We start from the raw sequence: 27,653 nt of genomic DNA, 5'->3' as shown, positions 1-27,653 counted from the left end.
AGAAAATCCTTACCTCCAGCAATTCTCCATCTCCTATTTTCCCCTTAAGGAGGATGATGAAGGTGAAGAGGGAGATGAAGACGATGACGACGATGGCTCTGAAATGGAATTGGATGAGGATTACCCTGATATGAACGCTTCTCCCTTGGTCCGATTTGAGCGCTTTGACCGGGAGGATGATCTCATCATTGAGTTTGACAACATGTTCTCCAGTGCTAGTAAGATACAGGGGCTCAGCTGGGTTTTATCTCTTGATTCTTACACCCTGAACCAGAGCAGCTATCAATCTGATACAGAAAGCACTTCTTTTCCTATGCTGACTTTCTGGGGCAAGGGATATCTGAATCCATCTTTCTCAATAAGTATAAACCTAGAAGAAGGAATTATGAGAGGCTGCTTTTGTTCTCTCCACTTCAGTAAACAGGCAGCCATTTTAGAGCCTGGACAACTTGATGATACTCTTGAATTTTTTTAAAAAGTGAGACCAAGGCTGACTGCATCAGGCACCCATGTGCACGCTACAGTGATAGGGAAATTACTAATCCTAATGTCTGTAGCAGTGGATCTTGAGAGTTTGGATGGACACCTTTGAGCTTGGCATTGGAGAGTAGATTTAAACACATTCACTCTGTTCATCAAGGATGCATCTTTTCGGAGGAGAGAGAGAATCTTCCCTCCTCCCCCATCAACATCAGAATTGCCTTTTTAGCATCGAGTTCTTAAGCTGTCTTGAGAAGGCAGGTCTTTACCCTCAGATCACAAGTACAACATAGTAGAAAACACTGAACTGTTCTGGTCTGTTGTCTTGGCCAAGTAGTCTCTTACCTCTTTGAGCCTCAGTTTGTCACCTGTAAATTAAAAATGTAAAAAGAAAAATGGGGTGGATTACATTATTTTCAAGATAGTTTTTATTCTGTGATTTTCTTTGCGTTTTTATGATTTCCATCAATCTTTCTTACTAAGTTGAGCCTCTGTCCATTCAGCAAATTGAACAAATAGTTGAGGAGTGCCTACCAGGGATACAGCAGTCCTTTTCCTTCGTAAGAGCTTATAGTCTGTTAGGAATTAGGAGTAAGCAGGCATTACATTGTAGTTTGGTAAGAAAGCAGAGAATAAAGGGTTTTTATGCCAATTTGTAGAATCAGAAGGAGTGATATCTAGGCTAAGATCAAAAGAACAGGTGAAAAAGGGGGAGAGGAGCCTCAAGGCCGAGAGAACAGCATGTTTCTTAGGGGCCTACAGGTATCACTGTGGCTTAGTGTAGAGAATGGATTGGGAAAAGGTACTATTTAGCAGTCTGTTACAGTATCTAGGTGAGAGGTAGTGGCATAAGTTATGATAGTGTCAGTGGTTGTAGATGAAATGTGGGAATGAGGGAGAAAGGACAAAGCTCAGGTTTCCGTGTGAGGAAGTAAGGCCCAGGAGACATGGTTCTGCTTGAACAACCATGGAAGAAATTTCTTTTTGGCACTGACCTCTTTGCATATTGTCCTTGCAGCAGACATCCCCCCATCCCCAGGAAATATCCCTACCACCCACCCACTGATGGTACGCCATGCAGACCACAGTTCCCTGACACTGGGCAGTGGCTCCTCTACAACGCGTCTTACCCAGGGCATCGGACGCAGTCAGAGGACCCTGAGGCAGCTGACAGCCAATACAGGCCATACCATTCACGTTCACTACCCTGGGAATCGCCAGCCCAATCCTCCTCTTATACTCCAGAGGTGAGTCACAAGAAAGATTGTTGGACTTACTGAGTTTCAGTATTGTCTGGACCTGGGAGGATAATGCTCCCATCACACACACAAATGTTTTAGTCCTGTTTCTTTGTGAATTATATGTGCATATTTTAGGGGAACACCAGATTGTATAACATGTTCTTTTGCTTAAGTGCTCCATGTATACATTCAGCAAATCATTAATTGTCTCATATGCCAAGCACATAGCACTTAAAGATAGAGACAAGACAGGATCTTTGCCCTTGGGCTTAGAGTTTCCCCACTAAAAAGAAACATTGTAGAAGTGAAAGAAAAAAATAAAGGTGTCAGAGTGGTCAATATACAGATTATAGTAGGTGTACAAGAAAGGTATTATACTCTAATGCAGTACCTGGCATTCATTATCAGTGACATCGATCTAGGAACTATGGAGAAATTTGCAACCTCAGCCAAAAAGAAGTTTCAAACTAATGGAGTGGTTAGAAACATAAGACTTACATACAATATGATCAGGTCCATGATAGTCTTATGCATTTCCTAGAGAATACAGGAAGGATCTCACAGTAACAGGTTGCAGGGCTCTTATAAATGTTCAGTGACCATGGCATCCCACCATTACCCTACAGGTTGCTTGGTCCCTCTGCTGCTGCTGATATCCTTCAGCTAAGCAGCAGCCTTCCCCTTCAAAGCCGGGGCCGGGCCCGCCTCCTAGTGGGCAACGATGACGTCCACATCATCGCCCGATCTGATGATGAACTACTGGATGACTTTTTCCATGATCAGAGCACAGCTACCAGCCAAGCAGGCAAGTTTATGTGGTGAAAGAGAGGGTAATGTTTGTCGGGTTGTTTTTCCCTTCTGAGGGAAAGCAAAACAGTATCTACCCTGCCTAGAGAAACCCCATTTTATAGGAGCCAGAACCATTCAGTGACTTGAGACCAAGGGCAATAATAAAACTATTATATCTGGATACCTATGGTGTGCCAAACTTTGTGATAGACCTTGGGTCCTGTTAGGGAAGTACTGCAATTTTTGGATTCATTGATATTTGATAAGGTAGAGTCTCACTTTCCTTTGTTCCTCTACAGGGACCCTATCCAGCATCCCCACAGCTCTGACCCGTTGGACAGAGGAATGCAAAGTTCTTGATGCTGAGAGCATGCATGACTGTGTTTCAGGTGTGTGGCAGCTTGCTTATCAAGGCAGTAGTGAGTCTTCCAGGGCTGGGACAGTTGTGTGGAAAATTGTTTCCCTGGTTCTTTGTGGCCATAAGCTCTGCCTCTTGGCTTTCTCCCCCACCTCCCCTGAGTAACCTCTGATCCTTGCTTCTTTGGTCCAGTTGTTAAAGTGCCCATTGTCAATCACCTGGAATTCCTGAGGGATGAGGAGCTGGAAGAAAGGCGGGAGAAACGCAGGAAACAGCTAGCTGAGGAAGAAACAAAGATAACCGACAAAGGCAAAGAAGATAAGGAGAACAGGGATCAGAGTGCACAGGTGATTCCCAAGAGCTGAGAGTATTCTTATTTGGCTATGTCAGCCTTAACTTTACCTCAGTTTTGGCATACACATGGCATCAAGAGTCACCGAAGAGTCCAGGACATTCACGTTGAACCTGAGAGATATCCCATTCCAAATTCACTGTACAATTGCATGGTTTTTAGGCAAAGAAATTCAAACCCGGAGGATGGGGGAATTACTTCTCCAGTGTTTTGCAGGGGGAAATGAGCCAGACCAAGAGCGCCTCCTAACTCACCAATTACACTATGTAGCTTCTACTTTCACTGACTACTGGTGGACTAGAAGAATGACCTTGACTAAGCCCATGCTCTTGGTGTTTCACTCCCATTTCTCTCAGTGGATTGCCTTGCCAAGTATTGGGGATACCTTACCAATATGATACCATTCCAACATTTGAATTAGTTGGGCTAGGCTTCAGATCAGAGAAAATGTTCCTACCCGGAACGTCACATGTCATTTTCTAGGGCTCAATTTGTGAAATCTCTAACATGATTTTGTTTTTTCTGAAACCTCTGGAACTTCGAACGATATAGCATTAAAATATACAAAGTAAATGCTGATAGAAATACAAGGAAATTAGGAGTTCCCACTGTAGCGCAGTGGGTTAAGAATCTGACTGAAGCAGCTCGGGTCCAATCCCTGGCCTGGTGCAGTGAGTTAAAGGATCTGGCATTACTGCAGCTGTGACATAGGTTGTAGCTGTGGCTTGGATTCAGTCCCTGGCCCAGGAACTTCCATATTGCCACAGATGTGACCATATTAAAGAAAGAAATACAAAGAAATTAAAAGACTAAAGTTGAAAGATTTTATTAAACCACATTCAACACTCAGGGTAGCAGATAGATTTTAAAGGATATTGAAATGTTCAATTGTGATAAACTTGATCTAACAAATACTTTTGTATAGAACTTTTACCTAATAGCTAATAACATTGTTTCAAACACATGAAAAAGGATAGGAAATAAGCAAACCTGACATGTGATTGAAAAGTGTACATCATGAACCCAAGGAAGGGAAATAGATATCATAGATGAAACTTTTTTTTAAGAAATTGTTGCTGGTCTCAATGATGATTTTCAGGTCATGTACCATGCCCAAGCCTAACTCTAACATAGTTTTAATTATCCTTTCCTCTCACTGTTCAGCTCCCTGGCTCTTTCCCCCTTGTTCCCAAGCCATCCTTGAACATTTTTAGATATATTTGCATGTTAAAGTGCTCATCTTCCATCTAGGTCATATGTGGGAGATGATGACTATTACAGTTGACCTCTAACTCATGTGCTTTCAAAGTCCCACATTGGTCTGTCCCTTTTCTTTGCAGTGCACTGCATCTAAGACAAATGACTCCACTGAACAGAACCTCTCAGGTAACTCTCCCTCCCTTCTCTTTTTCTTGCTAATTGGTTGGTTCTTTATCCTGACCCTTCCAAGTAGCTGGCCTAAGTGGGCTGAAGATGAACACTAGTGCTCTGTGGGATGAGGTAGTAGATTGTATAGTTTTAGGGTCATACCCCATCTTGGAGATAACTATACAGTCTACTGTCTTTCCCACGGTAGTACACTTCCCCTCCGACGTGCTCTGTTTAGGTTCTCGTTCTGATTATGCTGTGCTGTGTTCTAGCATATGTAGCAAGGCCATGGGTCCTGTCCCCTTTTGTGACTATCATGGTGTGGTCTTCCATGAGAGTGCCTGATGACAGTGGTTCCTAAATACCAGTCCTCAGTGGCAATAAACAGAACAAGGGAGGTTTGATGAGTTTTTCAGAAAGCTGAATTTGCTCAATTTAAAAAACCATTATAAATTATGAAGATTGTGTATTTCCTACTTCTTTGGTATCAAATATTTTTAATAAGTGATATTAATGGGATATTTTTCTTACTTGGCTAAAATAAAAGTTGGTTATTTTTTCTTTTTATATAAGATTTCATTGGGTCTGTGGAATCTAAAAGTCTAGGAATATTGTCTTGAACAGTCTGCTTCGAGGGAAGACAGCTCTGTGGGCTAAATGGTATTACTACTATATGCTCTCTTTTCCTCCGTCTAATCTTCCTAATGTCAGCACCATTTTGTAATTCTAACAACTGATCCATGTAGTATTATATGTCTCCTCCACCCCTATTTCCTCAATTTTCTTCTCCTTCCCTATATCTTCTGTCTCCTTTGGCACTTGAGTTGGGAAATGATTCTACCAAACCCTACACAATGTTTTTTTAAAGCAGTGAAACAGGTTAGGTGTCCTGGTGGCCATGAATCTAGCAAAAGGTCTTTGAAATGGCCTGTCGTCAGGTAAAATGGCTCTTTGCCTCCTGCCCTTCTAGAGGATTCTGCTCATGCCGGGGTGAGGTAGTAAGTTGTATTGTTGTGGGGTAGGGATTTTAGGCCCCAATTAGAAGATAACTATACAACTTACTACTTTCCCTGGGGTGTAGCATGTTCACATTTAACCTTGATACCGCTGCCTCCATCAGAGGTTTAGATGTTCCTTGGATAGTCAGGACTGCAAGACAAGGGAGGTGGAAGGGGACAGGTAATATTTAAGGTGAGGCAAATATTAGAGTGACTTGAACTCTCCCCCTTCTACCTGGGGCACAGAAATGATTTAATTCTTAGAATCTACAAGGAGTCACATCTTCAGTTCAGGGACTAAGATAGCACTGCGCCTTAGCCCTCATCCTGAGTATACTAGACCAGCCACAAGCTGATCCTAGAAGCACTTGGTGGTTGAGGGGACTCTTGCATCACTGAGTGGGATACTTGTCATGCCACATGTGCTGATTGAATGACAACCCCATTGTCTTTCTTTCCGAGAAAGATGGGACTCCCATGCCTGACAGCTACCCAACAACCCCATCTTCAACTGATGCAGCTACATCTGAGCCCAAGGAGACCCTTGTAACTCTGCAGCCCTCACAACAGCAACCAACACTCCCACCCCCACCAGCCTTGGGAGAGATTCCTCAAGAGCTGCAGTCCCCAACTGGAGAAGGGGGGAGCTCTACACAACTATTGATGCCTGTAGAGCCAGAAGAATTGGGTCCCACAAGGCCAAGTGGAGAAGCGGAAACAACTCAGATGGAACTATCTCCTGCTCCCACTATAAGTGAGTAGAATTTCAGGGTTTGGGGCTGGAGGTATAAAACAGGAGGGAAGAATGGACATCTTGGTGGTTTATCTTTACTCTCTTACCTTAGAGGAATAATAGAAGCTTAAGCCCTCATAGTAGGATCTCATCTTGCACATTACCATTTTAGCTAAAGTCGACGTTTCTTTTTGTACTCATGTGATTATACATCTGAGTATCTTAATGATACTAGTAATGATGCCAACAGTTTGAGGTAGTTGCTCTGTTCCTGGCTATCATGCCATGCTTATTTAAAAAACAATCCTCCAGGAGTTCCTTTTTAGCACAGAGGGTTAAAGATGCAGCAACTTCAGTCCTTGGCCTGGGAACTTCCACATGCTGCGAGGCATGGCCAAAAAAAAAAAAAATCCTCCGAAGTAGAGGGTGTTATCTCCATGAACAAACTGAAACTCAGAAGTGAAATAATTAGCCCAAGATCACTCAGTAAGTGGTTGAGCTGTGATTAAAATTCAGATCTAGGAGTTCCCGTCGTGGCGCAGCAGTTAACGAATCCGACTAGGAACCATGAGGTTGCGGGTTCGATCCCTGCCCTAGTGGGTTAACGATCCAGCGTTGCCGTGAGCTGTGGTGTAGGTTGCAGATGCGGCTCGGATCCTGCGTTGCTGTGGCTCTGGCGTAGGCTGGCAGCTATAGCTCTGATTCGACCCCTAGCCTGGGAACCTCCATATGCCACGGAAGCGGCCCAAGAAATGGCAAAAAAAAAAAAAAAAATTCAGGTCTATATAACTCCGAAGCTTGCTTTCCTTCAACATTTCCAGGAATGGCAAGCACATGACCATACATAGAGCAGCTCTCCCATCCTGACCAACACCATTTATCTCATGGCACTATTTCCACTAGTTTGAAATGGGGCCTCAAAGTTCTTCTCAGCACTGTTCCAACAGGGTCAACTGAAGCCTATTTGCTATCGCCATTCTGTATTATACTGCCTGTGACATGCTCTGGAGAAACCTTAAGGTGTAGGGGTTTTTTCCTTCAGGGAACCTTGTTTGTTTAGATAGGCAGAACCAAAGGACATATGCAAGTGGTGCCTGCAGGGAATTTGGAAGTGACAGGATCCCTTACCTCAGTGCCTAGAGAAGTACTTCACATGCATGCCTGGAACACTATAGATGTTCAAGAGATGATAGAAAGGACTTAAGCTGAGTCCTTTAAAAGCAAATGAAGTTGAGGGGGGAGCATCAGACCAGCGTGAAATGAAGGTGAAGAAGTGAGAAGTCTGTCTGGCTGCTTCTTAATTCAGCCCCCTCTTCGAGGCAGAGATCTAACTTCTCCATGTGACTTCCTCCTAGCCTCTCTTTCCCCAGAGAGAGCTGAAGATTCTGATGCTCTGACAGCTGTCAGCAGTCAACTGGAAGGCTCTCCTATGGACACCAGCAGCCTGGCTTCCTGCACCCTGGAGGAGGCTGTGGGTGACACCTCAGCAGCTGGCAGTTCTGAGCAGCCCACAGCTGGCAGCTCCACTCCTGGGGATGCCCCACCAGTTGTGCCAGATGTACAAGGCAGGGGTGATGGGTCAGGGGAACCTACCCAGCCCCCTGAGGACAGGTGAGCTCTGTGTGAGTAAGAGGAGGGCAGGATGTGTTGGCGGGTACATCAAGCCACATTCGTACATGTTAACTAATGCACATGCTTTGTATACTGGGGAAGTCAACTTGGCTTCTGTGAGAAAAGGGGTAATAAGTAGGAAACTGTGCCCAAGAAATAGCAACAACAACAACAAAAGACAAAAAAAAAAAAAAGGAGTTCCCGTCGTGGTGCAGTGGTTAACGAATCCGACTAGGAACCATGAGGTTGCGGGTTCGGTCCCTGCCCTCGCGCAGTGGGTTAACGATCCGGCGTTGCCGTGAGCTGTGGTTTAGGTTGCAGACATGGCTCGGATCCTGCGTTGCTGTGGCTCTGGCGTAGGCTGGTGGCTACAGCTCTGATTCAAGCCCTAGCCTGGGAACCTCCATATGCCGCAGGAGCAACCCAAGAAATAGCAACAACAACAACAAAAGACAAAAAATAAAATAAGTAGGAAAATGTAATACAGAGAACAACCTGAAAATGATTTCCTTCAGCTCTCCCCCTGCATCCTCTGAGAGTTCTTCCACCAGAGATTCTGCTGTGGCCATTTCTGGAGCAGATTCCCGGGGAATCCTAGAAGAGCCACTGCCTTCAACAAGCAGTGAAGAAGAAGATCCTCTTGCAGGTGAGTTGCATGTATGCTCAGGCCATCTTAGCTTAGGAATGCCCACCAGTCAAACTGTTCAAACCAGACAGAGGGCAGCATATATATGGGAGGAGGATCTGTAGTAAGGGGATGTTGACACTGCACAGTGGAATGAGCCAAAGCCTTTGGAGTCATCCTCACTCTCCCACCACCTTTTAGGATCTGGAGCCATTATTCAGCATCTTGATCCTCATTGATACTGAGACGGTAATAATAGCTACATGGTGGGGTCTTGTTGAAGGTTAAGTGACAGTGCACACAGAGAACCTGGCACATAACAAGAGCTGTTCTGAGCCTAGAGAAAGGGTGGGTAGGCCTTCTCTCTGTGTTCTGTATTATTGGCTTGTAGTAAGAACAGACAAAGGTGGTTTCCCCCAAAACAAGGCCATGGGTTTCTTTCATCCAAGTATGTTTTAGGCATCAGTAAAATTGAGAAGTCCCTTCACATCTTGCATCTTCCCTTAGGTATCAGTCTCCCCGAGGGTGTAGACCCCTCTTTTCTGGCTGCTCTGCCTGATGACATCCGCCGAGAAGTCCTGCAGAACCAGCTGGGCATTCGTCCTCCAACACGGACTGCCCCCTCAACAAATAGCTCAGCTCCTGCAGTGGTGGGGAATCCTGGTGTGACTGAAGTGAGCCCTGAGTTCCTGGCTGCCCTGCCTCCAGCCATCCAGGAAGAAGTATGTGAGCGGGGGGCTGGTGGGACCAGGCTGCCTAGCCATAGGTATGCCCCCATTGACTCCTCCTGCTCCATAGGTGCTGGCACAGCAGAGAGCTGAGCAACAGCGAAGAGAACTGGCACAGAATGCCAGCTCGGACACCCCCATGGACCCTGTGACCTTCATCCAGACTCTGCCCTCAGACCTGCGCCGTAGTGTCCTAGAGGACATGGAGGACAGTGTGTTGGCCGTGATGCCACCTGACATTGCAGCCGAGGCCCAAGCCCTGAGGCGAGAGCAGGAAGCCCGGCAGAGGCAGCTCATGCACGAGCGGCTCTTTGGGCACAGCAGCACCTCTGCACTCTCTGCCATTCTCCGAAGCCCGGGTACAGAGGGAGACAAGTGGGAGGGCTCTGGAATGTCTAGCTTTAGCCACATGAGACACTTTCCTTTTGTATTACCTGGATGTAGTGCAGTACACATGCCCTGCCCAATTTTAGTTTCGTTTTTTTTTTCCTTCCAGCTTTCACCAGTCGCCTAAGTGGCAACCGTGGGGTCCAGTACACTCGCCTTGCTGTGCAGAGAGGTGGCACCTTCCAGATGGGGGGTAGCAGCAGTCATAACAGGTACTATTGCCTGTCCTTGTTCACCTTGCCATACCACCTCTCATGTCTGCTACTAGTCTAATTCCTTTTATTTATAGGTGGAGAGGCTGGATATCTCTCTAGAATGTTTGCTTGAATGAATGGGGGGAAGCCAGATCTTTGGACTCCCCCTTCAGAAAGCCACACTTTTGGGTTAGTGTAGCTACTGTAGACCATAATCCCAAAGTAAGGTAGCAGGCAGTAGCTGTGGTTACAGCAAGAAAAGCCACCTGCCTCCCATGCACATAGGAGAAGAGTGAGCTGCTTGCCTTGAGAATATAACATCTAGGCTGCAGAAGTAGAGAATTTATTACTAACCAGGCCAGAGTGGACCATGCCAAAATGTGAAGGGAGTAATCACTCTATACAGCAGGCAATCTCCTGGTAGTCTAAAGAAGGCTGAAATAAGCATTATCTCCTAAGACTCTAGGGACAGTCCAATTTTAACAGTTGATGATACAGACTTAGGCTGGAATGTGTGATGTAGGGCAAGTCAGTTAACCTATCTGAGCCTCTTGCTCTTCCTTTCACAATTGGGTTCTCTAATCTTTACAGTAGCCCTGTGAGGAAGCTGTTATACATGTTGTAAAGTGACTGGTACGTAGTAAGCACTCGAGGGGGCAACTCTTGTTACCATTTAGAGTCCTTGGACTGGACACCCTCCCTTCTTGAGATTCCTGGGAGGTATCCAGTTCATCCCCCTCCCTTAAGCCTGTGCCTAATCCCAGAGCTCTAGCCAAAGTGTTACCCAGAAACCATGCACTGTTCCAGGCCGTCTGGCAGTAACGTGGATACTCTCCTACGCCTCCGGGGACGGCTCCTCCTGGATCACGAAGCCCTGTCTTGTCTTCTGGTACTGCTTTTTGTGGATGAGCCAAAGCTCAATACTAGCCGTCTGCACCGAGTACTGAGAAATCTCTGCTACCATGCCCAGACCCGCCACTGGGTCATCCGCAGCCTCCTCTCCATCTTGCAACGCAGCAGTGAGAGTGAGCTATGCATTGAAACACCCAAGCTGTCCTCAAGTGAGGAAAAGGGCAAAAAGTCAAGCAAGAGCTGTGGGTCAAGCAGCCATGAGAACCGGCCCCTGGACCTACTACACAAAATGGAATCTAAGAGCTCCAACCAGCTTTCCTGGCTCTCAGTATCCATGGATGCAGCCCTAGGCTGCAGGACTAATATATTCCAGATTCAGCGTTCAGGAGGGCGCAAACATACTGAGAAGCATGCAAGCAGTGGCTCCACTGTCCACATCCATCCTCAGGCTGCTCCTGTTGTCTGCAGACATGTTCTGGACACACTCATTCAACTGGCCAAGGTGAGGAACCCAACTCCTAGAGATAGAAGAGGGGTATCAGTTACTAGGTGAAATCTGAACTCTGGGGGAGCTAACAAGTCTTCACTGTTGGTACTGAGGCCTGTATTGCTTCTGGGAAATTGTGTAGTAAATAACTTTGTGGGGTTCTTTATCTTCACTCTTTATGATTTTTATGCATAATCTCATTCAGTCCTCAGAACAACCCTCAGCAGTCTGTATGGTTCCCATTTTACAGATGAAGAAGCTGGGATTCAAAAATTTTTAGTTTTGTCATGTGACTAATAAGTGATGAAGCTGGTTGGAACTTAGTTTAGTCTTTTTTCTAATAATTTTGCTCCCATTTGTTGAGGGATTACCTTGTACCAGGCACTATGCAAATTATCTCTAATCTCAACAGTTTTGCACAGCAGTATAGGTAGCCTCCCATTTTATAAGTATGGAGATGGATGCTCAGAAAGAGTTTGCTAATCAGTGTTCCCATTGCATCACAGCAGAAACAAGTCTGACTAGTATTCATGAGGATGCGTGTTCGATCCCTTGTCTCTGGGTTGGGGATCCAGTGTTACCATGAGCTGTGGTGTAGGTCACAGACAAGGCTTAGATCCTGAGTTGTGGCAGTGGCATAGGCTAGCAGCTACAGCTCTGATGCATCCCCAGCCTGGTCTTTTCCATATGCCATGGGCGCAGCCCTAAAAAGCAAAAAAAAAAAATTTTTTAGAAGAGTTTGCTAATCATCTGTGTCTCTCCAAAGCTTTTCTTTTTCTTTCTTTCTCTCTCTCTCTCTTTCTGTTTCTTTCCCACCCTGCAATGTATGGAGTTTCCAGGCCAGGGATCACATCTAAGCTGCGGTTGCAACCTAAGCTGCAACTGTGGCAGCACCAGATCCTTAACCCACTGTGCCAGGCTGGGAATCAAACCTGCGTCCCAGCACTCCCAGGATGCCACTGATCCTGCTGTGCTACAGCAGGAACTCCTCCCTACCAAGCTTTTGTTCATTTCTCTAGGCTGCTTCACAACATCAGTTGGATAAAACTCCTGTGTTACATCTAGGTGCCAGTTGTCTTTACTTGTCAGGAAGACATTTTCTATGTAGACCTCCTAGACCAAGCCCATCCTTCTTTTCCCGGCAGGTGTTTCCCAGCCACTTCACACAGCAGCGGACCAAAGAAACAAACTGTGAGAGTGATCGGGAGAGGGGTAGTAAGCAGGCCTGCAGCCCATGCTCTTCACAGTCCACCAGCAGTGGCATTTGCACAGACTTCTGGGACTTATTGGTAAAACTGGACAACATGAATGTCAGCCGGAAAGGCAAGAACTCCGTGAAGTCAGTGCCAGTGAGCGCTGGTGGTGAGGGGGAAACCTCCCCCTACAGCCTTGAGGCCTCTCCATTGGGGCAGCTCATGAACATGTTGTCACACCCAGTCATCCGCCGGAGCTCTCTCTTAACCGAGAAACTCCTCAGACTCCTTTCTCTCATCTCAATTGCTCTCCCAGAAAACAAAGTGTCGGAAGCACAGGCTAATTCTGGCAGCAGTGCTTCTTCCACCACTGTTGCCACCTCAACCACATCTACTACCACTACCACTGCTGCCTCCAGCACGCCCACTCCCCCTGCTGCAACCACCCCTGTCACTTCTGCTCCAGCCCTGGTTGCTGCCACGGCTATATCCACCATTGCCGTAGCCGCTTCGACCACAGTGACTACCCCCACGACTGCTACCACTACTGTTTCAAGTAAGTGTGGATGTAAGCTGGGAATTTGGGGTGTGTACACCTACCTCACTCCCCCACTCCTGCATCCCAGTATTCCTCCCTAAATGATAGCAATCGGCTTGGTTTGTGTTTGTGAGAGCCAAACATGTTCATTCTCATCCTCATTGGCCCAAGTTCCTCTGTCTTCCCTCTTCCCCTCCTTTCCTCCTCTCCCTTCCCCCCCACCTCCACATACCCATACACATGAACACACATACTCTATCTTCCTTTCCTCCTTCTTTTTCTCCCTCCCTCCCCCCGCCCCCATTCTTCCCTCTCCCTCCCTCCCTCCTTTCCACTCCTGTGAAGAACAGAAGGCATTCGCTGAATGTGGCTTCCCCTAGGCTAAGCACCAAAAGGAGGAAAGTCCCTGTTTTCAAAGACTTCCCAAACTTTCTAACCTGGTTCAAGAAGCCAGTTCTCAGCAAACAGTTAAGAGCAGGCAGGATACAATATGAATTAGGGTAAAATGGAATGGCCAGGTAATCCCAGGAAGCAAGTGGACTGAGCTCTGTAACAGACTAGTAAACATCATTGGAAGGAACAGATTTTGGAGGGGGCTTTCTGAGGGTGATGGTAGAACAGTTGAGAAAAATGTCTAGGATTCTTTGTCACTTTAGAAGGTAGTCATAAGAGTCCTTGGCATCTGAAGTCATTTGGATTTGGCTATCATTTTCACTACTTTTCCATTTTGAAGCCCTGAACAGTACAGTGATTCCTTGGCTTTACCACTGAAGTCTCTGACATGCAGGTTTCAGAGGCTTACAGTGTTCTTTGTGTTTCCTCAAAGCTTCTACTACTAAGGCCAGCAAATCTCCAGCAAAGGTGGGTGATATGGGTAGCAGCAGCACAGACTTTAAAATGGTATCCTCTGGCCTCACTGAAAACCAGCTCCAGCTCTCTGTGGAGGTAAGTCCAAATTCTTCTGACCTTCCAAGGTTGGGGGAGAAAGGGTTAACTGGGGTGGATAATGTTTTAGTTCACATGTTGGGGCTTACCCCATCTCCCTTGTTTTTCCCAGGTGTTGACATCCCACTCTTGTTCTGAAGAGGGCCTAGAAGATGCAGCCAATGTATTACTGCAGCTCTCTCGGGGGGACCCTGGAACCCGGGACACTGTTTTGAAGCTGCTACTAAATGGAGCCCGCCATCTGGGTTATACCCTTTGCAAACAGATAGGTAATAATAGGAATAAAGCACCCTATCTTTCTAAAACCTTCCACTTAGGTGTTAACCTCTTTATGGAAGCCTTCCCTGAACCCCCCGGCTTAATTGAACTCAGCTATGCTGTTGTAGCACAGCCCCCATGCACTCTCATCTGATGCTTAGTGAAGGAAAATGAGCACCCATAGGGCCAGGGTTGCTTTTCCATTCTGGACACTCATAAAAGGCACATGATGAGCCTGTTGAGGCAGATCCACTACATGCATCTGCACTACATTTAGGCTCAGGAATTGAGAGTCAGAATAACAACCTCTGCCTTTGTGCAGTTTTGAGGGTACAAAAATTCTGAGAACACTTACAAAGCATCTGGTTTCAGTCTTCTTCCTGCTTTATCAAGAAGAAAACTAAAACCCGGGGTAACAGAGTCATCGAATCAAAGAGCAAAGCCAGATTTGTTTTCAGCCTAAAGATTCTCTTGGCTTTTTCCTACCCCTGTCCCAGTCATGGGTCTCCCTAGGTCTCAGCTAACTGCTTAAGTTACCTCCTCACAAACATCCCTGGAGGTTGAGATGATATGAGAGTTAGGGTGACCTAGGGTATTCTTTGTTGTATGAAAATTACGAAGTTCTTCCAGAAGAGGACTCTGGCATTTCTTGACTGCCACCATTTATTCAGTATCCATGGGCCAGGCAGTGTCCTATCACTCTACTAGACAGTTATCTCCTAATTCTCAAGACATCCTTCTGAAATTAGGCAGTATCAGGCCCATTAATAAGATACATGAGCAAATTGGGAGAGAGGTTAAACAGTTTTTCTCAGATTACCACAAAAAACTCAGAAGTTCAAGAATTATACAGGCTTCAAGAGAGATACTATTTTCCCCTCTGCACTGAGCTATATTTAGATTGAACAAATTCTAGAGGCCAGGTGAGCCAGTGGTCCCTGAACAGTTGATCCAGGAGCACATATGGTAAAGTGAACAGAGCAAAATTCCTGTTTACTCCAGGTTGTCTACACCTGAGCAAAGAGGATGGTCTAGGAAGGTTTCTTGGAAAGGTTTGGCTTTTAGCTGCTTCATTAGAGAAGTCTCTGAACACTTGCTGGCTTCTCTGCCTACCCAGGAACCCTTCTGGCTGAGCTACGGGAATACAATCTGGAACAGCAGCGGCGAGCCCAGTGTGAGACCCTCTCTCCTGATGGCTTGCCTGAGGAGCAGCCACAGACCACCAAGTTGAAAGGCAAAATGCAGAGCAGGTAGGGAGCAGCTGCCCATTTGGCTATGGGGCTGGGATCTGGGACATTCTAAAAAGTTGCTCCTACTGGTTTCCTGGTTATTATTTTTCCCCCCTCTCTGGGCAGATTTTCTTTCTGTCCCATATACACTTGACCCTGTTTTTCTGCTTGTGTGAGTTTCTCCTGAAATTCCTTATCCCTCTGGTTAACACCAGAAAGCCTTGATTGCGCTGGGTGTTTATGCTTTGATGCTCTAAACACACACAGTATATGCAAGCCACCTCTACACTATCCAGGTTTGACATGGCTGAGAATGTGGTAATCGTGGCATCTCAGAAGCGACCTTTGGGTGGTCGGGAGCTCCAGCTGCCTTCTATGTCCATGTTGACATCCAAGACATCTACTCAGAAGTTCTTCTTGAGGGTACTGCAGGTCATCATCCAGCTCCGGGACGACACACGCCGAGCAAACAAGAAAGCCAAGCAGACAGGCAGGCTAGGTATGGAACTGGGGTATCCAGTTGAGGGGCAGGGTTGGTGGTAGAAAAACAAGACCCTGGAGGACAAGACTTAATGTCATGTCTCCTTCCTGTTTGACTTTTTCAAAAGGAAGTGATGATCCTTTCTTAAAATGTTGGTGGCTGCATTCTGTATCTCACTCAAGCCGTCTACGTAGGAAATTTCACTGTCTTTTGGTGAACAAGATTTAACTTACTGAGTATGCCTCCTTTCTGCTTCCTTGATCACTCCTGGCTAAAACTTTATAGCCATGTTGCCTCAGCCATGGCCTGCCAAATGCTATGTCTTCCCCCCGTTCCACAGAGCCCTCTCACCTGCCACCATCCATCTGTCTAGCCCCGTGTCTCCTATCCTTATCTGTGACGGTAGCTCTTAGTGCCTGGTGATGAGCACTCTGAGGCTACCTGAGCTAAAGCTCAAAGACCTCAGCCAGATGCCCTGTGGCAGCCCAGGAGATGGGAGAGAGAATATTGAGCATTCCCTTTTTCTACAGTTTACATCTTACCTTCTTTTTTCTTTCTCCCAGGTTCCTCCGGTTTAGGCTCAGCTAGCAGCATCCAGGCAGCTGTTCGGCAGCTGGAGGCTGAGGCTGATGCCATTATACAAATGGTACGTGAGGGTCAAAGGGCGCGGAGACAGCAACAAGCAGCAACGGTTAGCATGATGCCTGTGGCCCCTCATTCATTTGTCTCTCCTCCCTCCCCCACCACATCATCAGTGGGGTTTCATTGCCCTTACCTTGTATGCTTTTGCATTAAGTTTGCTGTATGAATGCTTCTGGACAATAGGGTTACTTTCTCTTGGTGCTTTCGTTACTGTTTGTTGGTTTGGTTTGATTTAAAGCTTGGCCATCATACTTCACTCCCAGCTATCCAGTCAGCAGTGGCGCTTTTGCAGACTGCATAATGCTAAGTGTCTGGGTTCTAAGGGGATATGGGATAAAGATTTTCCAGTCTTACGGAACAATACAACTACATCAGAGACATGTCAGGGATCCTGCCCTTGGAACTCACCCAAACTTGGCCCATATTCCATATAGCCTCTTCTTACTTTGCCTGGTCCCTCCACCCTGGTCTCTGCCTCTATTCATACTCCCTTGGCACCCAGACACTCAGGCACTTTTAGGAGAAAGCCTTCAAGTTCCTAGGTAGCCAGTTCATTATTGGAATCGCAGTGCAGAGTGGCCGTAAGAAAAGCCTGGCATCTTGTGTGTATGCTATGGCACTTACTGTTTTCCTATCTTTGCGTAACAATGCAAGTCACCTTCCCAAGATCCGAGATAGAAATGTACCCTGCGGCCTGTTTTTCCTTTATATCTAATTACTCTTACACAGTGTCATTTCATTGAGCATGCTGGGAACAGCCTAGAATTTGAGGGCTGTGGCTCCAACAAGGTAGAAGGAAACAATAGAGAACTATTCTGCAGTATATTTCCTGCCCAGTCTTTTCCCACACCTGCTAGGACAGATGGTGGCTTTTTGGCTTTTTTCTTTTTAGGGCCATACCTGCGGCATATGGAGGTTCCCAGGCTAGGGGTCTAATGGGAGCTACAGCTGCCGGCCTATGCCAGAGCCACAGCAACGCCGGATGCCTAACCCACTGGGCAAGGCCAGGGATCGAACCTGCAACCTCTGGTTCCCAGTCGGATTTGTTTCCGCTGTGCCACGAGGAGAACTCCAGATGTTGGCTTTTTAAATCCAACCCATCAAAGGTTTCACTAGTTCCCTTCATTTCCCCTTTTGTGAGCAAACAGGAACGAGCAAACCTACCTTCTGCCCATGTGTATGAGGGATGTGTGTGTGTATATATATAGATAGATAGATTGTGTGTGTGCGTATATACACACACACACATATATTCATATGTAAACTGTCCCTAGAAGTCTTAAAGTCTGTATCCAGGAGGCTGGTGCCTGACTAGACCCAGGCCTGGAGTAGAGGCAAATGTGGGCATTCAGAAAGCTCTTTGGAAAAGCTTGCTAGCTCAGGGTGGAGGACCACAAAGGACATAGGAAGGCCATTCTTTTGTCCTAGAGAGCTTCCTAGGGAAACTTTTTTCTGTATGGGAGGCTTCTTTCCAAGCTTATGATGTATGAGAAATTATAGAGCAGTCTCTAGCCTGTCCCTAAGGAAAACAGAGTTGCACCTTTATGTGACTTTGTCTCCCTTTTATCCAGTCGGAGTCAAGCCAGTCAGAAGCATCTGTTCGAAGGGAGGAGTCACCCATGGATGTGGACCAGCCATCTCCCAGTGCTCAAGATACTCAGTCCATTGGTCAGTACTACTTCCCATTTCCAACCCAACAAAAAAGGGAGAGTCAGTCCTCATGGAATGGCTGCTAGATCCCCTGCTTTCCACATACATAAGCTCAGTGTTTTCCACTGTGTTCTGAACCCTGGTTTCTGTATGTTGATAGGCACATACCAATCAACTAAGATCACTAACCATCACCACCAGTCCTCGTCGGAGAATTATAGCACACATTGCAATTTCTGTAGTTTAAAAAAAAAATCTATGATACGATATTATGTGTGGAGACAGCATTTGAGTCTTGTCTCCCCATTTACTATCTCTGGGACCTGAGGCAAACTTCTCTGTTTCCTTGTTTAAAATAGGGATGTTCGTAGAGTTAAATAAGTTTGTGTGTGTGTGTGTAGCACTTAGAGCAGTAGCTAGCACCCAGGTGCTATCATTAGCAGCACTTCTCAAGGTTAACTTCATATGGAATACTTTGGGGGAGTTCCCGTCGTGGCGCAGTGGTTAACGAATCCGCCTAGGAACCATGAGGTTGCGGGTTCGGTCCCTGCCCTTGCTCAGTGGGTTAACGATCCGGCGTTGCCGTGAGCTGTGGTGTAGGTTGCAGACACGGCTCGGATCCCACGTTGCTGTGGCTCTGGCGTAGGCCGGTGGCTACAGCTCCGATTGGACCCCTAGCCTGGGAACCTCCATATGCCGCGGGAGCGGCCCAAGAAATAGCAACAACGACAAGACAAAAGACCAAAAAAAAAAAAAAAAAAAAAAAAGAATACTTTGGGTTTTTTGGGTTTTGTGTTTTGTTTTGTTTTTTGTCTTTTTGCTATTTCTTGGACCGCTCCCGCGGCATATGGAGGTTCCCAGGCTAGGGGTCCAATCAGAACTGTAGCCGTCGGCCTATGCCAGAGACACAGCAGCTCGGGATCCAAGCCGTGTCTGCAACCTACACTACAGCTCACGGCAACGCCGGATCGTTAACCCACTGAGCAAGGGCAGGGACCGAACCCGCAACCTCATTGGTTCCTAATCGGATTCGTTAACCACTACGCCACAACGGGAACTCCAGTTTTTTCGTTTTTTAGGGCCACACTGGCAGCGTGTGGAAGTTCCCAGGCTAGGGGTCAAATTGGGGCTGCAGCTGCCGGCCTACACTACAGCCACAGCAACAAGGGATCCGAGCTGCATCTATGACCTACACCACAGTTCATGGCAACACTGGATCCTTAACCCACTGAGTGAGGCCAGGGATCAAACCTGCGTCCTCATGGATACTAGTCGGGCTGTTTCCCCTGAGCCACAACAGGAACTCCCCCTTTTTAAAAATACATTAAACCATTTAATGACCCTTAGTTTCTGTGGGAGCTAATAAGGCAATGAGAAGACCAGCGCTGTCTGGTAGAATTTCCTTGCAATAGCCATTAGCCACAGATAGCTATTGAACACTTGAAAAGTGTCTAGTGTAAATAACTAAACAAACTTTTTCTTGTATTAATTTTATTCAATGTAAATTTAAATACCATCCAGTCTAGGACTAGAGCTTGCTTTCATATGTTACTCAGTGGCCAGTAGACTAGTTTACTCATTTGTCTGATGGCCTGTGCATTTGATGTGAATGAAGGAAAAGCCTCAAGGGCTTCCTGAATATCTCCTCTGTGTGCCCTCTAGGCTCAGATGGAACTCCACAGGGGGAGAAGGAAAAGGAGGAGAGGCCACCTGAGTTACCCCTGCTCAGTGAGCAGCTGAGCCTGGATGAGCTCTGGGACATGCTGGGAGAGTGTCTAAAGGAGCTGGAGGAATCTCATGACCAACATGCAGTTCTAGGTGAGTTGTGGCCACAGGGCCCAGGTCCCAACCCACTGATCTGCTCTGAGGCCCTTTCTGCCAACTTAATTTTCTTCCTTCCAGATTACTCCTCTCCCTCAGTGTCTCCATAGTGAGAGTTCAAAGAAACTTTTTTTTCCCTCTGAAATCAGCATCAGAAAACTTTGCCTTCTCTTTTTAGCTGGTTTCTTTTACTGTTTAGACCTGGGGAATCTATAACTCTTTGCCTATCCCTTTTTTTTTTTTTTTTTTTTTTTGGGAAGCTCTGACTTCATCTGTGGCTTCATTTTTCTTTGGTACCATTATATTTCTCCTGCAGGTTTTTGTTGTTTTTTCATATAGTACTTTTGAAATTTGATTGTGAAGGTGAAGAGGTTTGTATGTTGAAGTTTATAAAGTAAAATGTCACTTTCCTTTCAATCCTATCCTCAGTGCTACAGCCTGCTGTTGAGGCCTTCTTTCTGGTCCATGCCACAGAGCGGGAGAGCAAGCCTCCTATCCGAGACACCCGTGAGAGCCAGCTGGCACATATCAAGGACGAGCCTCCTCCACTCTCCCCTGCCCCCTTAACCCCAGCCACTCCTTCCTCCCTTGACCCATTCTTCTCCCGGGAGCCCTCGTCTATGCACATCTCCTCAAGCCTGCCCCCTGATACACAGAAGTTTCTTCGCTTTGCAGGTACAGGGAATTCTTAGGCCCTCAAATGTAGAAGGCTTCATTTCTCCTACAGGGTCATTTCATACACTTTGTTCTTATCTGATTTGCAGGGTGAGAAAGAGGGAGGGAGGGGATATGTATGTTGGAAAGTGAGGCTAGTGAGGTAGGGACTGGGACTGGAAGTCCTTGTGTGCCACACTACTTTTTTCCTCTGAAATGAGGAAAAGAGTTACCGGCTGGTTGGCTGTCATCCATTCTTCCAGGACCCATGATGTGCTGATTCCTGCTGTCCTTTTTCCCCTCAGAGACTCATCGCACTGTGTTAAACCAGATCCTACGGCAGTCTACCACGCACCTTGCTGATGGGCCTTTTGCTGTCCTGGTAGACTACATTCGTGTCCTCGACTTTGATGTCAAGCGCAAGTATGTGCCCTATTCATTGGGGGAATGGCCTCCCCCCTCCCAGAAAGGAACCAGAATTCCTTCTGGGGTAGTGTTTTTAGGGAAGGAAAATTCCCTTGGTGGCAGCCCTTGGAATGGTGCTGGGCAGGGAGAAGAGACTCATTGTGCCACCTAAAGACTCCTTGGCCTTCTCCAGCCCAGTCTCCATTCTTCATCAGAGAAATGCAAGCTTTTGTTTAACCACATCATTTCTAAAGTCCCAGTCCATCCTTTGGGGTAATCAGGAGGTACAGGTAGCTATAGTATACTTACAGCAGGGCGTGGGGGAGGGCTCCACAGCACCCCTGTCATTTTTATTCTCTTCCTTCCTGTGCACCTACGTATACTTAATTACCCTGTTGTTACAGAAACTCTATGCCATAATGTCTGAGGGCCCTATTTATTGGAGATGGGAAAAAATTAGAGTTGATAGTGAATGACCTGACTCTACCAGATAGGGGGCATTTCCCTAGGGGAACAGGTGGGGAGCAGGAGTCAAAAGTGTCTGGAGGATTTGGGGAACATCACTGTGGGTCTTCATCATAATCAGGCACCTGTCACTCCTAACCTTATTTTCTTTCCTTTCCTATCTCCAGATATTTCCGCCAAGAGCTGGAGCGTTTGGATGAGGGGCTCCGGAAAGAGGACATGGCTGTGCACGTCCGCCGTGACCATGTGTTTGAAGACTCCTATCGTGAGCTGCACCGGAAATCCCCTGAAGAAATGAAGAATCGATTGTAAGAGGCCAGAGCAGAAAATAGATGGGATGAGAGGGTTGGGACCCTCCTACATGGCGGTAAAGTCTTACTCAGGGCCCAGATGTACAGGAGAACTTAGAGGGGTGCTGCCCTCACCAGTAGGAATCCTAATAGGAATCTGGCTTAATCACTGAGCCAACTGGTTCCTGGGCTGAGCTATGCAGTAATTCCTGGACAGAATATTTGGCATTTACAAAGGTACACCTGATGGCTTTGCAAAGAGAGCTTTCTCCATTGTTACACCAGAAACAGGAAACCTGCTGAGCAAATGGTATCCTAGGTTGAGGGGGACCCCTAACAAGTTGGTAATGACTCACTAGTGATTCTGATGCCACCCAGAGGAGATAATGTAGTTTGCAATACCGCATGTCATGGGAGCCAATGAGATGGTAAGACCTACTGAAATAGTTTGAGGCTCTTGAACTCAGGAACTTAGATTCCACCCTTCCCTTGTGGCATGGGCTTACCATCCATGTTATCCCACAGGGAGTCAAGAGAGGCTTCCAAGACGAGATAAACCCTACTCCACCACCAAATCCTTAGAGATGTCAATACTCTGAGCTCAGCTTTCTCTGATACCACTTGATGACTCCTCTTCTTGCTTTCCCTAAGGGAGGCCTTATTATGCTTTCATACCTTTCCTGTTGTGTTCTGGAATATCAGTGAGCCTTTACTGATACTTCAGGACATCTCTTCCATCAGCAATGCCCCTTTTTGTCCCAGATCCCCACCTGTCCTCCAGGCTCCCCTGGCACGGTACTCCCCTAGCCACTGCTTCACTCAATCACTTACTCACTTGGACCATGCTGTACAAAAGCATGATATGTCCTACGCTTTTTGCACATCTGTTTCTTCTCTCTTATCCAGGTATATAGTGTTTGAAGGAGAAGAAGGGCAGGATGCTGGAGGGCTCCTGCGGGAGTGGTATATGATCATCTCTCGGGAGATGTTTAACCCTATGTATGCCTTGTTCCGTACCTCACCTGGTGATCGGGTCACCTACACCATCAATCCATCTTCCCACTGCAACCCCAACCACCTCAGCTACTTCAAGTTTGTTGGACGCATTGTGGCCAAAGCTGTATATGACAACCGCCTTCTGGAGTGCTACTTCACTCGGTCCTTCTACAAACACATCTTGGGCAAGTCTGTCAGGTGAGGATACAACAAAACCCTGAGTCCCAGAAATCTGGTCCTTTTTTTGTGTCCCATACATATAGGCTGCTTCTCCACCCCAACTGATGACCCTAATTGTGTCTATCTAGATATACAGATATGGAGAGCGAAGATTACCACTTCTACCAGGGCCTGGTTTATCTGCTGGAAAATGATGTCTCCACACTAGGCTATGACCTCACCTTCAGCACTGAGGTAGGTCAGGAGATCCTGACCATAGCATATCCCAGCTAGTCTAGGTTCATCCCCAAAGATAGTTCACTGTAGAAAAATTATACAAGTAAATACAAGTGAAAATTTTTAAAAAGACTGCTCTCACCCCAAACTGTTTTCCATAGATCGTGTTGTGTTTTGTGTTAGCTGTGCCCTTTTACTACTGACAGTTTCCTTACTGTTGGCCTTTATGCATTTTAGGACCAAACCCTTGGCCTTTCCCTATTAGGGGGTTATGAGCTCATGAGAAAAGTCACTATTTTTAATGACCTTATGCCATCGCTCTGCCTAGGATATAGTTAAGAGTTTAGGGTATGTTCCCAGGTATCTATGTTAAGTCCCATCCTAGACCAAACCTGATTCATATTACTGGCGTTTTGGATATTCTAGGTCCAAGAGTTTGGAGTCTGTGAAGTTCGTGACCTCAAACCCAATGGGGCCAACATCTTGGTAACAGAGGAGAATAAGAAGGAGTATGTACACCTGGTGTGCCAGATGAGAATGACAGGTAGGGGAAATGTCCCTTAGACCCCCTAGTTGCTCAATATGGGAAGACCTCAGGCCTTACTCATTTCACAGACATTGTTTCTTCTCTTCCCCTATGCCAGCCACAAATGCCTTGCATAAATGGAGTCCAAAAACCTGACCAAAAATATTTCCCTTCATCCACCCTCATACGAGGGCCTAGAAACAGAGTGGTAGGTGAGGTAGGCAGATCAGTCAGCATCCTGCCAGGTTGGGAATCTCTGACCTCTAACAGTTGCTCAAGTTCAGATGCCACATGGCTTGTTGGTTCTCTCTCCAGGAGCCATCCGCAAACAGCTGGCAGCTTTCTTAGAAGGCTTCTATGAGATCATTCCAAAGCGCCTCATTTCCATCTTCACTGAGCAGGAGTTAGAACTGCTTATATCAGGACTGCCTACAATTGACATTGACGATTTGAAATCCAACACTGAATACCACAAGTACCAGTCCAACTCTATTCAGGTGAGCTGCTGCTGGCATCCTTCCCTGTATCCTTAAGCAGTGCTCGTTTGTATGACACCAAATAAAACCATTACTCTTATGGGAAGGGAGTTTTATGTGTTTCTGTACCTAACTCTTTACTCTTCTGGAGTATTTTCAGGTGATGTCGTTGGTCATCTAATGAATGGAGAAACTGAAACCTGTCTCACAGAAGAGACTTGCCTAACATTCTAAATCCCATCCCTCTTTCTTCCAGAAGCTTTCTACCTAATGCTGGGTTCTTGTCTCCATTCCTGCAGATCCAGTGGTTTTGGAGAGCATTGCGTTCTTTTGATCAAGCTGACCGTGCCAAGTTCCTCCAATTTGTCACGGGCACTTCCAAGGTGCCCCTGCAGGGTTTTGCTGCCCTTGAAGGCATGAATGGCATTCAGAAGTTTCAGATCCATCGAGATGACAGGTCCACAGACCGCCTGCCTTCAGCTCACACATGGTAAGATTTAGATGAAGGGTTTGTTCTCTCTCTCTCTCTCTCTCTCTCTCTCTCTCTCTCTCTTTCTCTCTCTCTTTTTTTAATGGCCATGCCCACGGCATGTGGAAGTTCCCAGGCTAGGGAATTGGAACCATAGCTGCTGGCTTACACCACAGCCACAGCGATTACCTAATCCTTAACCCACTGAGGAAGGCCAGGGATTGAACCCACATCCTCATGGATACTCATCAGATTTGTTACCGCTGAGCCATGACAGGAACTCCTCCTTTTTGGTGTTTGGATTAAACTTACATATTTGTCACTTCTAGGCCCCGCCCCATGGTCAGGAACCCAAATCTGGTTCTGGCTACCCTGGACCTGATGTAGTTCACAATTTAGTGATTTTTGTGGCAAAAATTATGTTTGAGATGAGAAGCTGGCCCAGACTCCTAGTGAGGCTAGGGAAACATTGCAGGTAAACACTGCCACGTTGAGAGCAGAGTGTATTCCAGGGCTTAGCATGGCCTGAACAAGGAGTTGCAGGGAGCAGAATGCTAAAGAACTTGACAGAGGTGACCAATGATCCTGAATGCCTCCTTGGAGCTTTCATGTTGGGCCACAGTGTTTAAGGTGGAGTGGCAGGGTCAGATTTATGCTTTAGGTGCCTGGTGGTCAATATTGGGACCAGATTAGAGGAGGGTAGGCAGGGCTAGGACAAGATTAGGAGTTAATGAGCAGAAATCAAGTGGGAACCATGGGAACACAGGGATTTGGTTGTCATCTTTTGTCACAGACTGGTCTTTCTTCCTTCCCTAGTTTTAATCAGCTGGACCTGCCTGCCTATGAGAGCTTTGAGAAGCTCCGCCACATGCTACTATTGGCCATCCAGGAGTGCTCTGAAGGCTTTGGGCTGGCCTAATAAGGCCCTGCCCACTACTATGGGGTTTTTCTACCATTGTTGGACCTGGAAAGGGGGGAAGTGGAAACAAAAAAAAGAACCAGAAAGAAAATGTCAAAAACCAATAAATGAAATCCACCAACTCACCATGTGTGTGTCCCAGCTACCCAGTTTTCCCCAGAGCATACCCGTTCCCCCTTTCCTGTTCATTTCTCTCTCCTTCTCCCTTTTCTTCACTTCCTCTCCCCGTTCCATGCCGTCCATGATCCCCCCACCCCATGTGTTAAAAAGGCAGTAGCCTTTGCAGGGACCTGTTTGTCCCAACTGTTTGAACAGTGTGCTCCTCAGATTCTGTGTTCAGAAGGATTTGCTGCATTGAGACTTGAAACCTTTGGATAGGGGAAAAATTATATATATATATATTTTTTTGTTCTGTTTGCATTTCTTAATTTGTGCTTGGAATGTGTTGATGTGCACAGCTAATGATTCAATGCGAGACAAGATTGGCGTCTGTGTTGTGGAGGTTTCAAATAAAGCGCACTCTTCATAACTCACTTTTCACAATGGAGTTTTTTTCAAGTTTAAAAAGAAACACTGCTTGAGCACATGCTAGATGGCTGGAGAACAGATCCAAATGGACTCTCCACAATAGTCTTTTGTCACCACACTGGTGCATCCTCCTTCAGAGTCATTTTCCCCACAATCAGATCAGCAGCCACTAGAAACTGGAGGAATCTGCTTTTTCAGAATGGGATTTGCACTTGCACTTGAGGGTGGTGATGGTATTAAGAGATTGCAGCCAAGAACAAAGCATCACCTTGCTCTAGGGGAACAAACTAGCAGGTTTTAAGGAAGATTCTGAGAAATCACTCAACTGAAAGGTTCTATTTGGTGAGCATTTATAAAGGTCTCAAGTCTGGAGCTGAGTTTAAAATTTTGGTTTCATTTATTAATGTTTTCATTTATTTCTAACAAATTTCAGTGAGCAATTAATTTAACTGTTCTGCTCCTCAGAACAGTTTTCCCATCCTTTCTGTTTCATCATCTGTTTCTCTGCCAGTCTGTTCACAGATCACCCAGCAGTCTCTTGTTTTTCTCCATCCAGCACTTAAAGTTGATCTAAGGACTTTGGTTTGAGGAGTTCCCGTCATGGCGCAGTGGTTAACAAATCCGACTAGGAACCATGAGGTTGCGGGTTTGGTCCCTGCCCTTGCTCAGTGGGTTGACGATCCGGCGTTGCCGTGAGCTGTGGTGTAGGTTGCAGACGCGGCTCGGATCCCGCGTTTCTGTGGCTCTGGCGTAGGCCAGTGGCTGCGGCTCCAATTCGACCCTAGCCTGGGAACCTCCATATGCCACAGGAGCGGCCCAAAGAAATAGCAAAAAGACAAAAAAAAAAAAAAAAAAAAAAAAAAAGGACTTTGGTTCGAGCCTTCAAAGAAAAAAGTAATAAAAGTTTAGTTAGAAAAATAACCTTGGAGTTCCTTTTGTGGCTCAGCAGAGACAAATCCTAACTGGGAACCATGAGGTTGCAGGTTCGATCCCTGGCCTCGCTCAGTGGGATAAGGATCTGGCGTTGCCATGAGTTGTGGTGTAGGTCACAGACATACCTCGGAATCCCATGGCTCTGGTGTAGGCTGGCAGCTGTAGCTCCAATTCAATCTCTAGCTGGGGAACTTCCATGTGCCGTGGGTGCGGCCCTAAAAAGCAAAAAGAAAATCTCAAGTAGTACTCACTTTTTGTGTTTTTTCTCATTCTCTGAGGCTCTACTTAAATATTTTCCTCTTGGCCGTGCTCCAAAGTGTAGATCTAGGAAAACAGTGGTATGTGTGGCCTTAACTTGATCCCTTGGTCCTGATGTAAATGGCTGCTAGTCTTTTTTTTTTTTTTTTTTTTTTTTTCACACTTGTCTGTTCCTGGCCCTCCTGACCACTGAGAAGACTGGTGAATCAACCCTGTCCCTGCTATAACCTTCTAGTTCTTCTAGGGAGGAGACAGGTCATTTCTGTGACCAGATGTAGGAAGGGGTCTCTGAGAGCCCAGAGAAGTACCTGGTCTAGCCTGGGAGATCAGGAAAGGCTTTCTATTGTCAGGGCACTTGGGTTGGATCATAAGACCATG

General features: G+C 46.4%; 1 protein-coding gene and 2 non-coding genes across 35 annotated transcripts in view; all 3 read left to right on the top strand.

Annotated features, from left to right (window-relative positions):
- Nucleotides 1-26,089, top strand: part of HUWE1 (HECT, UBA and WWE domain containing E3 ubiquitin protein ligase 1) — a 162,342-nt gene extending 136,253 nt beyond the window's left edge. For 12 of the 33 annotated variants that reach the window (XM_085007938.1, XM_085007945.1, XM_005673652.4 and 9 more), the window contains 30 exons: nucleotides 50-218; nucleotides 1,499-1,727; nucleotides 2,348-2,526; nucleotides 2,810-2,899; nucleotides 3,061-3,215; nucleotides 4,561-4,606; nucleotides 6,053-6,340; nucleotides 7,675-7,930; nucleotides 8,446-8,576; nucleotides 9,063-9,277; nucleotides 9,354-9,642; nucleotides 9,780-9,882; nucleotides 10,672-11,218; nucleotides 12,349-12,952; nucleotides 13,761-13,879; nucleotides 13,992-14,148; nucleotides 15,255-15,387; nucleotides 15,663-15,865; nucleotides 16,411-16,538; nucleotides 18,061-18,157; nucleotides 19,802-19,957; nucleotides 20,390-20,635; nucleotides 20,920-21,037; nucleotides 21,652-21,792; nucleotides 22,681-22,968; nucleotides 23,079-23,184; nucleotides 23,593-23,710; nucleotides 24,008-24,189; nucleotides 24,468-24,658; nucleotides 25,454-26,089. In XM_085007938.1, coding sequence (XP_084864064.1) covers nucleotides 50-218; nucleotides 1,499-1,727; nucleotides 2,348-2,526; nucleotides 2,810-2,899; nucleotides 3,061-3,215; nucleotides 4,561-4,606; nucleotides 6,053-6,340; nucleotides 7,675-7,930; nucleotides 8,446-8,576; nucleotides 9,063-9,277; nucleotides 9,354-9,642; nucleotides 9,780-9,882; nucleotides 10,672-11,218; nucleotides 12,349-12,952; nucleotides 13,761-13,879; nucleotides 13,992-14,148; nucleotides 15,255-15,387; nucleotides 15,663-15,865; nucleotides 16,411-16,538; nucleotides 18,061-18,157; nucleotides 19,802-19,957; nucleotides 20,390-20,635; nucleotides 20,920-21,037; nucleotides 21,652-21,792; nucleotides 22,681-22,968; nucleotides 23,079-23,184; nucleotides 23,593-23,710; nucleotides 24,008-24,189; nucleotides 24,468-24,658; nucleotides 25,454-25,556 — 5,787 coding nt within the window. In that variant the 3' untranslated portion in view covers nucleotides 25,557-26,089. The remainder of the gene's footprint in view (nucleotides 1-49; nucleotides 219-1,498; nucleotides 1,728-2,347; nucleotides 2,527-2,809; nucleotides 2,900-3,060; nucleotides 3,216-4,560; nucleotides 4,607-6,052; nucleotides 6,341-7,674; nucleotides 7,931-8,445; nucleotides 8,577-9,062; nucleotides 9,278-9,353; nucleotides 9,643-9,779; nucleotides 9,883-10,671; nucleotides 11,219-12,348; nucleotides 12,953-13,760; nucleotides 13,880-13,991; nucleotides 14,149-15,254; nucleotides 15,388-15,662; nucleotides 15,866-16,410; nucleotides 16,539-18,060; nucleotides 18,158-19,801; nucleotides 19,958-20,389; nucleotides 20,636-20,919; nucleotides 21,038-21,651; nucleotides 21,793-22,680; nucleotides 22,969-23,078; nucleotides 23,185-23,592; nucleotides 23,711-24,007; nucleotides 24,190-24,467; nucleotides 24,659-25,453) is intronic. The other 21 variants (XM_085007941.1, XM_085007940.1, XM_021080186.2 and 18 more) reach the window with 7 other exon arrangements.
- Nucleotides 4,710-4,792, top strand: MIRLET7F-1 (microRNA let-7f-1). Its single transcript, NR_038500.1, has one exon. It is a non-coding gene; the product is annotated as a microRNA let-7f-1 (primary transcript).
- Nucleotides 5,577-5,656, top strand: MIR98 (microRNA mir-98). Its single transcript, NR_038546.1, has one exon. It is a non-coding gene; the product is annotated as a microRNA mir-98 (primary transcript).
- Nucleotides 26,090-27,653: the final 1,564 nt, after the last annotated feature.

Source organism: Sus scrofa, chromosome X (genome assembly GCF_054392235.1).
Source record: "Sus scrofa isolate SSC_HxYL_T2T_F1_AM1 chromosome X, Sscrofa_HxYL_maternal_Yorkshire_Landrace_v2.0, whole genome shotgun sequence".
In the NCBI taxonomy this organism is placed as follows: domain Eukaryota; kingdom Metazoa; phylum Chordata; class Mammalia; order Artiodactyla; family Suidae; genus Sus; species Sus scrofa.
Note: the sequence above shows the minus strand (reverse complement) of the source record. Positions and strands in the feature narration are given on the sequence as shown.